Raw genomic sequence first — 13,482 nt, 5'->3', positions numbered from 1 at the left:
CCACTTGATGACCGCTGCAGATGAGCTTGGCGAAGGGGCAAGGGCTGCCTCTGAACATCTGCTGAACTAACCCTGGGTGGAGGGGGAAATTTTTCACTGGAACAACAGTTAGTTGGGGCTTGACTACACCACACAGCTTTTAGGGACAAGGCTGTGTCGACACAGCCTGGTTGCTAAAAGTCAGCGTGTGTAAACGCTCTTTGTCGGCACTTTTGCCGACAAAATTCTTCCAGCCCCATGAGCGGCGTTAGCAAAGCCACATTCACACTGCCACTTGCGTCAGCAAAACTTTTGTCTTTTGTGGGGGGGGCTTTTTTAAGGAACTGCGAAAGACAAAAGTTTTGTCGACAACTTTGCAGTGTAGACAAGCCCTTGTTGAAAGCTGACGCATGAAAGAAGCTTGTGGTTGTACTGTATAGTGAAAGCATCCCTGTTTCATGTTCCACTTTGGTGCCTTAGCTATGATTCATCACACGTTAACTTGTAGTAAAAATGTGTCACATCACAAGCAGTCTTTAAGGTGGCAATTAAACTGTACTTCAGTGACTGTTCTTTGTCAACACTGAATACAATGAATACAAATAAAACCGGCTTTTCTTTTGCTTATCATCTAGCATTCACTGGCCCGTCCCTGGGCATTGGTTTTTCTGTGGAGTTGTGCACTTCCCATTTTTCTTAAGTAGGAAGTGATATCCTGGTTATAAATCATGACTTAGGGCGTTTGCCCCACAGCACCCATCATTGATGATGTCCCTGTGCATGCAGAGAGCAAGTCTATTTCAAACTATTTCCCTTCTGGGAAAAATATTTTGAAATGGTTTAGCCTTTTGCTTAACCGCAGTGCCTAAAGCAGAAAGGAAAAGTGGAGATTTACATGAATATCTTCACCCACTGATGATCAGAGCTGTTTGAAATGTTGCTAAGGAAATCTATTTCTAAAAAATCCCAAATCTGGCCTTTTTCCAAAAATGAAAGTCAATTTTTTTTTTACAGAAACACTTTCTGTTTTCGCAGTTTCCTATTTTATTATATATTTTTTCCTAATCCCACTCTTGCTTGGAAGACCATGTCACATGCTGGGGATTTTGAAAATCCAAAATTTTCAAAACTGGAAAATCTGTTTCAACAAAGGTGGGGGGGGGGGGTGGAGAACGTCAATTTTGAAAATTGTGATTGGTTTAGGCAAATTAATTAATTAAAAATGCAATTAAAAACTGCAGAAAATTTTTGAAAAACAAAAAATTGGTACATTTTGAAAACAGGCAGAAGAAACCCATCTTTGACTTTTTTCCTCAGGTTCATTTCCCTCTCTCCCTCCTCCCCCCTCCCCCCTCCCCGCCCAGATAACTCTGTGGATGATAACAATCTGTGAGAAATTCTGCTCCCCTCTCCGCCCCCCCCTCACCCAAATAACTCTGTGGATGATAACAATCTATGAGAAATTCTGCTCTGATGTCCTGAAGCCTATGGAAGTCAACAGGAATTTTTCAAATAATTTAGATCAGGTTCTTAGTTACACCTTTTCAAATCAGTGGAGTCTAATCACTTGCGTTACTCCCGATTTACACCAGAGTGACTGAGTTCACAGTCTGGCCCTCTGTCTGCAGCTTTGTACTGATTATTATAAAACACAATGGAATCCTCTAATCTGCCTCGTTAAATAATAGGCTTTGAGGCAGAAGTAAATCATGTATTGTTTATTCATTCATAGAACGTATCCCAGCACTTTGCAGAACATCATCAGCCAAACAAGCACTTATGGAATAATAAACCAAACAAAAGCAGCAACTGGAGGTGCCTTTGGTTGTGGTTTAAAACAGACGAGGCCCTGCTTTGCAGACAGACCGCAAGGCCCGCCCTTGCCAAGCTGCCCATACATAGGGGCTGGCTGCAGCATGGGTATCAGTCTCCCTGAGCTGCCAGTCAAACTGAGGGCGAGTCTGGACACAAGAGGCTTCTGTGCAGCCACTGTGCCACTCGATGAAAATATGGTAAAGAGAATCAGTGGTAAACTGCCCACGTGGCTTTGTTTCAACAGCCCTGGCCCCAGCTCAGGCCCCACTGTCGGATTGTCAGGGCAGCACTTTTTGTGTCTCAGCTGGTGTAACTGGACCCCTGCTGCCTCCTGATTCCATTCCTCGTTCCTCCCTCAGATCAGCTTATGCCTACTAGTTTGTGTGGTTCAGCCTGAAGGCTTTGCTACACGCTGGGGCTGAAAAAGCCCCATATTCAATTTGAATGCTCTCTCCTTCAAACCCAACTCATGTCCTCCTTTGGCGATTCTATCTTAGTTGTGATTTGTCTCTCTCCCATCTGGACTTTAGGTGCTCTCGCTTTCCTTTCTGCCAGGGTGCATATATTCACCCGGCCGTGCAAGATCTGGAGTAGATGAGAGGCCTTCGGAATGCAGGAACATTTGACAATCACTAGTTCATGCCCATTGATCGGCCCCATCTCCCAAAGTCCATTCTCTTCGTTCCCCTCACTCATTCGCCTGCCGCCGCTTGCAACTCCCAGCAAGGGAGCACTCTTGCCTTCACAGTCCCGAATATGACCTGAAACCACCAAGACTTCCTCTGTTGACTGTGGTAACTGTCCACACCACTGGGATTATAGCACCATAACTATATCAGCATAACTCCATAGGGTGAATGCAGCCTACGCCAATGGAAGGGGTGTTTCCATCACAGTAGGAGCAGCACCTCCCCAAGCGACGGTAGCCGGGTGGACGGAAGCACTGGATTTTTCACGCCCCTGAATGCCGAAGCTATGTTGACTTAAGTTTTAAATACTAGGGAGGTTGTGGAATCTCCATCTCTGGAGATATTTAAGAGTTGGTTAGATAAATGTCTATCAGGGATGGTCTAGACAGTATTTGGTCCTGCCATGTGGGCAGGGGACTGGACTCGATGACCTCTCGAGGTCCCTTCCAGTCCTAGTATCTATGAATCTATGACTCTATAGCCCAGACATAGGAAACAGCAACAAAGGATAATAGAGAAGGGCTAGATAAGCAGATTAATATAGGCATGAGTTAAAACTAGGAAGGAGTTAAAAATATACCTAATAATAAAGAGTTAAAAATAAACTCTAAACATTTAGATCTAACCAATAGGAATCTTGCGGTGGTTTCCTTTCCCTCCTTGGTGGTTTGTTCAGATGGTGAGCGCTTTAGAGTGAGGATCTGTCTTGTTATGTTTTACGGCAAGGATCGAGCGTAGTTTAGGGTGCGTTATGAACAATATGAAACCAGTGCTCCGGTGCGCTCTTTCTTCAAGAAAACGCACAGACACTTTACGTGTGTGTGTTTTGGGATCCCTGCACACATGTGACCAGTAGTATTATACCAGAATGGCTTGTGCCTGGGATTTAGAGGAAATCAGGCTTTTCTTTTTGAACACAGGACTCTGCCTTCACCAAGCCCAGGGACTCGCAAGCACAGCTGTAAGATCTAGCCACCAAGAACTTTACATTAGCAGCTACTGGCAACTTCTGATTCTTCCCAGTTGTTTGAGAGGGGAGGGACAGTGTTCTGAGGGCATGTGGGATGGGGCCAGGTACTGTGAGTGGTGGTGTGGGCGGTAACTGCCTTCCTATTAGTTGCAACTGAATAATACCTCTACGCATCCGCTGAAAGTAATGAATCCTTATCCAGAACGATTAAGAGGGAGGGAGTCTCCCCCTAGTGGTGAAATGTATGCCAGCCATGCATGAGGCTGAAAACAAAACTCCGCAGTTAAGGTCTGATTCATTTCTGTGTGGTCATTTTTCAATGATATGTTGAAATGGTGGCATATTTTCCATGAATTTGTTATATTTATTATTTTCAGTCATCATTATTCTTACTTTAACCTCTTCCTGATATATTTTTTTAAGAATATATTCTTTTTTTCTTTACTTTAAAATGCACCTTTCATTTGACTTTTACTAATCTGGGTATTTTTGTCTTTAACAGCACATATGTTCCAGTTCCCCGTAAAATCAAAGTAAAAAGAGACAAGGTGAGTTGTGTCTGTTGGTTTACTCTGTTTGTTAATCCTCCTGCGGAAATTGCTGCCACAAATTATTCTTGGGACAAATAGCTTGGGAGGATCCAAAGAAGTCTGCAAGTAATTACGAAGGTCTTAAAAATACCCACAGTTACATTTTTAGCTGGGCTAAAAATTTACAGCCTTGTGGTTCAGCACTAACTAACCATTTCTGCCCATTATGAAGGTTTTATCGCTTCCTCTGGTACTGATCAGAACCATCTGGCCTATTGGTTTGATCCTATGCAACAATTTCTCTGTTTCTCCTTGACATAGAATAAAGTCTTAGAATAGCCCCGCTTTCAACATGGAACAAGATATACAATGTTTCGTTTTCTGTCAGCAACTGTGCGTGCTTTTTTCTTTTTTTAATTAAATTGCTTGAACTCAAGGCATGATTCTCATTTTCTAGGACAGGAGTTCTCTATCTTTTTTCCATCACTTCCCCCCAACTTTTTTTTTAACTTGAAGCCCCGGTCTTATACAATGAGACTTTCCAATGTGCTCCAGATGGAACTGGGACCATTTAATATATTGATTCCAATAAAGGGGATTCTACTTTAAATAAATCAGTCATTTGAGTTGGCGGTCTAACAGTGCGTAGGCCAGGAAACCTTTCAAAAGCACATACCTTGGTATTCACAAACTTTTCAAGCAGTATTTCTCGATTTCAGCATTGAAGAGTGCTAGTGGGAGTTGTGACCCGTGATCCAGTTTGCAATGCCACTCAGTGAAATTTGGCCCAGCTGCCCCTCCACCATGACAGAGGGGCAGAGAGGCAAAATTTCAGGAAGTGGCATTGCAACCCCGTGAGTGAGTAGGAAGGATCGCAGCCCCCCACCCCAGAAAGTTTGGTATGCCTCCCCAGGAGAGCGCCCCACCCCATTGAGAACTGCTATTCTAGGGAACTCTTTCTTTGTATGCACAAGAGGAAGACAGGTAAACTTTAAACAAATCAGAGGATGAAGTTAATGAAAAACTCCTAATGATTTCAATGGCCATTGGATCAGGCCTACAGAGCATAGTCAGCCTGAGGAATTCACTTACCATAAAGAAGTCAAACAGATGTTTCATGCTTCAGGGCATACCTTGAATGCTGCATGATTTCACAGGTGAACAATGGGTCTTTTCACCTACCTCTGACTTAGGACTACTGCTGGAGGAGGATTCCAGCCCCTACAGATCATTGATTTAGTCTGTTATTGTGTGTTCCAAATCCACTACAGAAAAGCTTAGGTAGCCTGCAATGGGTTGTGGGGAGTAATTCAAGGCAGGGAGAGAATCAAACTTTTATTTTCAGATAGCCATTGCAAGCCTTTGGAGTCCTTTAAGCAGGAGACTTTCAGAAGCACCAAAGCAGTTGAGGCGCACAAGTGCCATTGAAGTGACTAGAACTTGTGCTCCTAAACCCCTTAGGCACTTCTGAAAGTCTCTCCCTAAAACTACAAGTACAGTCTTGGAGCCTTAAAATTCCAGCTGCCCTAATGGAATGGATGGGGTTTTGTAACAAACATTCCTTTCCTGCAGAGTAGGTGGAGACTGAATCTTCCAGTGCCGTGAACTGTCTCCTCCTTGCGCACTGTTCCCCATTATAGACAGAAGCGGCTAGAGGTTCTTGAATTTCATCCCATGTGTCTATTTGATTTTTTGTCACATATTTAAATTAGAAAAATACAGTGAATCTGTTTCAGGTATGCCGATTATTCATGGTCCCATCACTGCTAAAATGTAGGGCACACCTTAAGAAACATGCCGGGAAGCATAATCTAGTGGTTAAAGCATTATGAGTCAGGAGACCTGGGAGCTGCCACAGACTTCAGGTGTGATCTAAGGCAAATCCCTCTGCCTCCGTTCTCCTGCTGTAAACGAGCGGGAAATGATGATACAGTAGGTCCCTATCTGTCATTCATGAACCCTCACATCTGTAAAGCTCTTTTGAGATGCTCTAAGAGAAGGCGCTAAGCTACCATTATTATAGAACACAGGCCCTGGGCATAGCTGGCAAAGTCAGAAGTCATCCCAAGTGGCTTTTAATTGATGTGCCAAGCCATCCAGCACCTTGGCATTGCCTAGCCTAATAGCCCCGGTCAGAGTTGCATCCTCCAAGAACATGGCATGGAGTTGGAAAGGAAGTGACATGATTTCTCCAGCAAGGCAGTGAGGGTTTCAGGAAAGGAATGACAAAGGGTGCTGAAGCAGATTAAGTCTGGGCCGAGACTGTGTGGCGTGTCCTGGCAGAGAGAACAGCAGCAGCTCAGAGCATCGGTGTAGAAATAGACTTCCTCCCCCACCATGAAAAATGTAAAACACCCAGTGAGAAGATATTACACAGAAATATCGGCAATTAACCTTGCTGTGGCTCCCATCACAAACTCGGCATGGGAGGGCCAAGCGGGGCTGGAATGGAAAACCCTAGCCTTAGCCAGCATTGCAGATGATGGAGGTGTGAGGAGTGGATGTTGCCTATCCACTCTGCTCTGAATGAGGAGCGGCCCCACAGGGAAAGGGAACGGACTGTCCAGGGACTGTTCGAGGCCTGAGTTTGCCAGTTCAGCCCAGGAATGGGGGATGATGGTCTTGAGGACTTGCCAAGCACACCTCTGCTGAGACTGCTCTGAGGGAAGGATTTGGGGCAATGCATAGAACCAGGAGCTATTACACTTGCTGCTCTTTGGAACTTTCCAGCCAGGGACCTCAATGTGCTATGTACGTATTAATCTGCCCCATAATTCCCCTGTGAGGCAGGTGAGTGTGATTGGTGCTGTACAAAAACAGAGGTTCAGGAACTTGCTCAGAACCACACAGTGAGACTGAAGCTGAGCCAGGAATAGAAGTCCAGGCCCGGATCCTCAGCTAGGGTCAATTTTTCTCCCCAAACACCCTAACTGTCCTGTTAGGGAACAGCCACTGTTTCTTACGAACTATGAACGCAACTCTCCAATTCTCCACAGATCCTGGTCTATCACCCAGTTTTTATCAAATATGTTTATGACCATTGGCTGCAGAATCATGGAAGATACCCCTCGACAGGCATTCTGTCAGTGATATTTGCACTCCACCTGTGTGATGAGGTAAAGAGCAAACTGTTCCATTCCTCGCTTCAGTGTACACTGATACTATGTTGGGGTCAAGGGCTGTAATTGTAGCAGATGCTAACATGAGAGCCCTAGATCATTTGTTCATCTTTGTTGGCCTCTTTCCATCTTTGCTTCCTCTTCAAGTTTCCTTCAGCGTTTATGATTTCAGCTGTTAGACAAGAGGTGTCTTTGACCCAGAGTTGGAGATAACATGGAAACAGTCACAAATATAAATGAATTCTTAAACAAAATAAAAAACATGATTAAGCATTAGGGTTTGAAGTGCATTTCAGAGAAGTCCAGTTAAACACAAGAAGTCCTCAGCCTGCCTGATCTCATGTAATCCATATGCCCCTTCTGTGTATGGCAGATGGCCAGTTTCCCAGCAGTACCTTTTGCTTTCTGGGCCTGGGAGTTTATACAGTGGGGACAATTCCCTTCACTACAGGAATTACTGGGTGAAATTCTCTAGCCTGTATTATGCAGTTGGAAACATGCAGGGGGCATGGGCAGTGCGTTGTATAGACTGGGGAAGGCTGTGCCTCCACAAACAGGCTGGTGTGGCCCTGCCCACGCCCCTCCCCGAAGCCCTCTTTGTCCTTGGTCCCAGCCCAAGCAGATTGTTCCTCTTCAGGGAAGCTGCGTCCTAGGGCTAGGGTGGCTGGGGCCACCCAGTGCTGGGGGCCCTGCCCGGCGCTCGGTTGTGGGGGCGAGTCTGGAGGCACTGGGACTGCCCGCCCTGTGGTCAGGAGCCAAGGGGGGCGCGCGCTGCCTGCCCTGTGCTCGGGGCCTGGGAGGGATGCGCACCACTCGCCCTACGTGCCGAGGTTGGGGGCTGGCAGCTGCAGGGAGGAGTGAGGCTCCAGTGGGGGAAGAAGGGGGGTCCTCGGGCAGTGGGGCAAGGCCAGCTGGGGGCCAGCATCCCCTGGCTGGCGGTTCACCTACTGCCCATGCCGGGGGCGGGGGGGAGAGAGAGGAGGCTCCAGTTCTCTCTGCCCCTATCCCTAGCAGCTGGGGAGGCAGCAGGCCAAAAATTCTAGCCTGGGATGAGATGCAGCCTGCAAAATGTCAGTGGAGTTGTTTGTCTCTTTCTTGCAAGATATGTTTCTTTCCTGGAAATATGTTTATGAAGGAAATCCAAACCCACAGAAGAATAACCTTAACCTGCTATGAAATATTGTTGCTGTCCTACAGAACCAATGCAGCACAGAGCACTTATTTGGGGGTAAAATGTCTATAGGGTGGAGTCCTGAAGTCCGCACTCAGTCTAACTCCCCCTCACATCAATACTCAACTAAGGACTGAGTAAGAGTTGTAGGATTTGACCATAGTGCCAATAAAGTACCCATCATGCCTTTGGGTATTGATGCACGTGCAGCCGGAGCTCTGGATAGGTAGGCATCTAAATGTGACTAGACAAGAGTTGTCATTTGGAAAGGCCCAATTAAAAATGGTAGAGAGGGGCCAAAAATTTCTCCTGTCTTTGAGGTCTTCATTCAGCAGAGAAGGGATTTTCCACCTAGGGCTCATGACTCCTGGGGTCAAAAACTGGTTTAGGCTGTCATGACCACCCAGTTCTTTCAATGTTGCTAAGTGGCAGGGAAGTCCTGGCTAGGCGGAGAGGGGTTCCAGGAGGATTCACTTATGGAAAAGGAGGTCCCAGTTTGATTTCCTTAGATTGAAAGCTCTTTGGGGCAGGGACTGTCTTTTTTTCTCCTGTTTGTACAGAACCTAGCACAACTGTGTCCTGGTCCATGACTGATGTGCCTAGGAGCTACCACAACATCAGTTATAAATAAGAGCAGTGCAGAAAAGGTTGAGAATCACTAGAGTTTCCTCAAAATGTCAATTAAGAACACACCAAGCCAGAGGCAAAGTCTTTCAGGATGTAACATTTTTCATTCTCTCTCTTGTTAGGTGGATGTGTACGGTTTTGGAGCAGACAGCAATGGCAACTGGCATCATTACTGGGAAAACAACGCTTCTGGGGGGGCTTTTCGGAAAACCATGGTCCATGATGGGGATTTCGAGTCCAATATCACTTTGACTCTTGCCTCTATTGACAAAATACGTTTTTTCAAGGGCAGATGACCCTTATCATAGGCAGGGATTTGTGGCTGCAATTTCCAGCAGGGGTCAGTTACTGAAGTGTTTGAAGTGGCTTATCGAAGATGATCTTGGGAGCTGACTATATTTGAATATCAGACTCTGCAGCTGAGGAAGTGTGTCTGCTGTGACGATCATTGAATGAAAGTAGCACGCAGTATTGGTGCCATACTGCACTTGATTTCCTTATTTGAGAATAGAGACGTTGGGGACCTAAGGATCAATTATGGGGAATAAATGATGTGCGGAATCACAGGGGATGTATGGAATTATGAAATCTTGAAATCCTGGGAGAGATGTGCCTCTTGCTGTTAGGTAATCAAGGGGATCATTTTCTAGGAATTACTGTATGTGTGTGTGCTTTCCTTGCATAAGGCAGGAATGCCCTGAAGAGGAGAGGTGAAAACAGCTTCCTGAATGTCCCACCAACATGGCTGGCTATGAACACTGTAGTAAGGATTACCTCAAAAGAACACGTTCACTTATTCTGCTGTTGATCTTTTCTTTAAACCATCTCTTCTCTTCACTGTGTCATTTCTGGTTCTGCATTGTATTATGGACAAAGGTGATGTACCTGACTTGCAAGGAGTACTGGCTACCTTTGGCAATGTATCAATCCACATCGAGAAATTCTGGATCAAATCCTTCATGTCCAGTTAACTGCATATTTTAATGTAGCATCCTACACAGCCATAACGAGACGAAGAAAATCAAAATAAGATTGTGATTGAAAATGCCAGCCAAAATGGCCTTTTTAGCCACTGGTTTGTTTGGGTTTCTTTAAATATAATTTTATTTTTATTTTATTTTTTGATAGATTATCTGAATGCTAATTTTTGTTGAATCCATTCAAGGTAGAACAGTGGACATTTTTTTTCTTTCAGTGGTTTACATGTGCCTTTTATATTTGTGCAACAGATGTAATTTTTTTTTAAATTAAAATCCCTAAATTAAACTTTTTATAGGAAAAAAACAGTTAACCAAAGCTTAGTCTCTACACGGTATCATTTTGTATTCTAAACTAATAATGACATCGCCTGTATTCTACTTGACAAGGGTAGTTTTTAAAGGTAACTTTTACCTTTTTTTTTTTTTTTTAAAGGAGAAAAAAATCCAAAAGTTGATAGGAAAATTTTTATTCTATTTTTTACAACTTAGAAGGTGATATCTATTTAAATGTATTTAAGTGAAAGTATCAGGCACAAGGATGGGAGCTACAGGAGTGAACAAGACTGCATGGGCATCTACCACGACATATCCTCTATGTATTGATTCTACAGTATGATCCAGACCTCGGAAAGATTTGTATCTTTAGACAAATGTATATATTAACATTATTACTTCTATGCAGCAAGGGGTGAATAAGAAATGTTGTATTGGAGACTTTGTCTACACAGATTCTTCCTAAAATCTATTTGACCTTCATTTCTGTTGTTCGTTGATATTTTAAACATGAGTTAAAGTCTGAAATCGGGAGGGGAGGGTGATTTGAGGACAGTAGCACTTGCTTCATAATATCATGAAGATGGGATTCAAGGAATCTATGAACCATATCCAATGCCCAGGGAAGCCAGTGCCAGTCTTTCCACTGAACTTCAGTGGGCTCTGGAGTAGATTCCGAAAGAGCTGCAGGTTTGATATTTTTCTTATTTTGTTGTTTTTTGTTTTGTTTTAGGGGTTTTGTTTGTTTGTTTGTTTGTTTTTGTGACTGGAATCTGTGGTAATTAAACACACACACATACCAGCTAACTAAGAAATAGCATGTTCATTCATTAGCCAATTTGGTGGCAGTGTCTGTTTTAGTTACTGTTATGTCAGTACCATAGGTGAAAGCCTGGCCCCCTGAAGTCAATGGAGTTTTGCCATTGACTTCAATAAGGCCAGGATTTCAGCCCCACATTTTTTGCTGTGTCTGGTTTTTCTGAGTATCAGAGGGGTAGCTGTGTTAGTCTGAATCTGTAAAAAGCAACAGAGGGTCCTGTGGCACCTTTAAGACTAACAGAATGTTTGGGAGCATAAGCTTTCATGGGTAAGAACCTCACACATTCAGATTTACAATGTGATGGCAAGATCAGTCCAATTCTCTCTATTTATGACCTCCATCCTCCAACCACTTGCCAATGTGAGTAACTTTACACACACAAGCTGGCCCACTGGATTCACAGAACATGAAGGACAAGCTTCACACACGTCATTTTCACAGTAGCTGCCAACCTTTTCCATAATAGGACACCCCCCCCACACACACACACCCATGACTCTCCATCCGTTTACCCATGACACCCTCCCTTTAGCAATAGGGGAAGGGCAGAGTTCTCGAAACCTGACACCTGTTAGTAACCCCAATATTGAGAGCTGCTGTCCTAGAAAGATGGCCAAAAGAGCCACTCTCATGCAAGTTTCCAGGATAAGGGCATGATTCTGCAGTTGTAACAAAAATGATCTTCTCTTCTAAAATCACTTGGTAGAAGAATGAACCATATGCACCTGAATCATATTTTTGATATTACCACTTTTTAATGATGATTATAATTCAGTGTTTCCCAGGCAGGTGACAAACTACCCCGTTTCCCTCAAAATGGTTGATTTTAAAAAAATACTCTGAGAATTTGATTTAACAGCAGTGTAATGTTTTCAGCCTGTGCTTTGGTGGCTGGGTTTTGCAGAATCTTGTACAACATGAATGCTGTTCTTGCATTTCTTTTGTAAATGAGAAAGCTTGCCGATAAATTCCCTGTATATTTAAGTCATTTCTGGGGAAGACTTTCAAAGGCGCTCCTGGCAGTTCGGCACCGAACTGCCATTGGCTTTTAACAGAAGTTGGCAGTTTGGGGTCAAACTCCAATTGAAAATCAATGCGATCTGGTTATCTAACTTCCAGTTTGCTCTGATCATCCAACTGGTTTCTAAGTGAAGAGACAGCAAAAGAGGCCACTGGAGAATTCCCACTGCCAGTATTTTCAACTGTCGTCCTGCTAGGAACTGAGAACTGTCTTTTTTTTTTTTTAAAGGCTATAACATTAAATCTTGAACTGCATATGCTACCAATGCACAATCTCCAAAGCACTTCTTGATTGCGTGGTTTGTTTTTAACCAAACTGAATTTCTTGAGCACTTTCTTTTTTTTGGTCTCCAGATGCTTCTTCCTAGTTCTCTTTCCTTGGAGCACATTGATTATTATCATCAGTCTCTGTCTGATTGAAGGGAGTCTGGGTCACTCATACTTTGACATTTTATTTATTGTTGAATTTTTCAATTCAGTAAGAATCAAAATAAATTTTTTATTCTAATCAATCAGATTGTCAAAGATGTCTCTATCTGTACACCTTCGACTGCTATCTAGCAGAGTGGCGTTATCATGAATTCCCAAAGATAGTCTCCTCTGATGGTCACTGTAACTGGGTCTTAATCTGCCAAAGTTTCTTTCCTTCCCCCACTCAACCAAACCATCACAACTCATGCCTACTCTCCCCTTCAATTTAACTCATAGTTAGAATCATAAGAACAGCCGTACTGGGTCAGACCAAAGGTCCATCTAGCCCAGTATCCTGTCCTCTGACAGTGGCCAATGCCAGGTGCCCCAGAGAGAATGAACAGAACAGGTAATCATCAAATGATCCATCCCCTGTCGCCCATTCCCAGCTTCTGGCAAACAAACGCTAGGAACACCATTCCTGCCCATCCTGGCTAATAGCCATTGATGGATCTATCCTTCATGAATTTATCTAGTTCTTTTTGAATCCTGGCCTCTGCATTCTCCAGACTCAGCAATCCATTCCACCCCTTATGGCCACCTAATTCTCTCTTAAGAATTTGCTCCTGCCTCCTGCTTCACGTAGCTCCAGCTCCTTTGGCTAACAGGGAGAGCTTTTTCCCCACCGTCTCTGGATCTCATGCAGAAGCATCTCTACAGGCAGTTAGATGTATTCCCATTACCCTTATATCAGGCCCCAGAACACTCTGAGCAGGGAGGCTCTGCCAGGCCCACTTGAGTCTCTTTAGCAAACCCTAGTCTTTGGCAGAGCAGACACCCTCTTATAGGATGTCCTGTTCTTGAGCTACCATCATGTGGACCATGTCTCGTGGTATGTCAGCCAAAAAACTCCCAACTCCCTATGTAATAATATTACCTCCTCGAGGAGCGGTGGCCAGCCCAAACCTGAGTGATGCTGTAGCCCTGTGCTCCACTCACTCAGATTTGGAAGGGATGGGCATACGGGCTCATGGGTCAGGCTGCTGGTATGTAGGGGGGATGCCGAAGAGGAGAGTCA

At 44.2% G+C, this 13,482-nt stretch overlaps 1 protein-coding gene across 3 annotated transcripts in view; it reads left to right on the top strand.

The window, feature by feature from the left end:
• The window catches only part of ST3GAL1 (ST3 beta-galactoside alpha-2,3-sialyltransferase 1), a 148,082-nt gene extending 135,577 nt beyond the window's left edge, over window positions 1–12,505 (top strand). For 2 of the 3 annotated variants that reach the window (XM_034763658.1, XM_034763657.1), the window contains 3 exons: window positions 3,956–4,001; window positions 6,980–7,099; window positions 9,023–12,505. In XM_034763658.1, the coding sequence (XP_034619549.1) occupies window positions 3,956–4,001; window positions 6,980–7,099; window positions 9,023–9,196 (340 nt within the window). In that variant the 3' untranslated portion in view covers window positions 9,197–12,505. The remainder of the gene's footprint in view (window positions 1–3,955; window positions 4,002–6,979; window positions 7,100–9,022) is intronic. The other variant, XM_034763660.1, reaches the window with a different exon arrangement.
• Window positions 12,506–13,482: the final 977 nt, after the last annotated feature.

Source organism: Trachemys scripta, chromosome 2 (assembly GCF_013100865.1).
Source record: "Trachemys scripta elegans isolate TJP31775 chromosome 2, CAS_Tse_1.0, whole genome shotgun sequence".
In the NCBI taxonomy this organism is placed as follows: domain Eukaryota; kingdom Metazoa; phylum Chordata; order Testudines; family Emydidae; genus Trachemys; species Trachemys scripta.
This window is presented reverse-complemented; position numbering and strand designations above follow the sequence as displayed.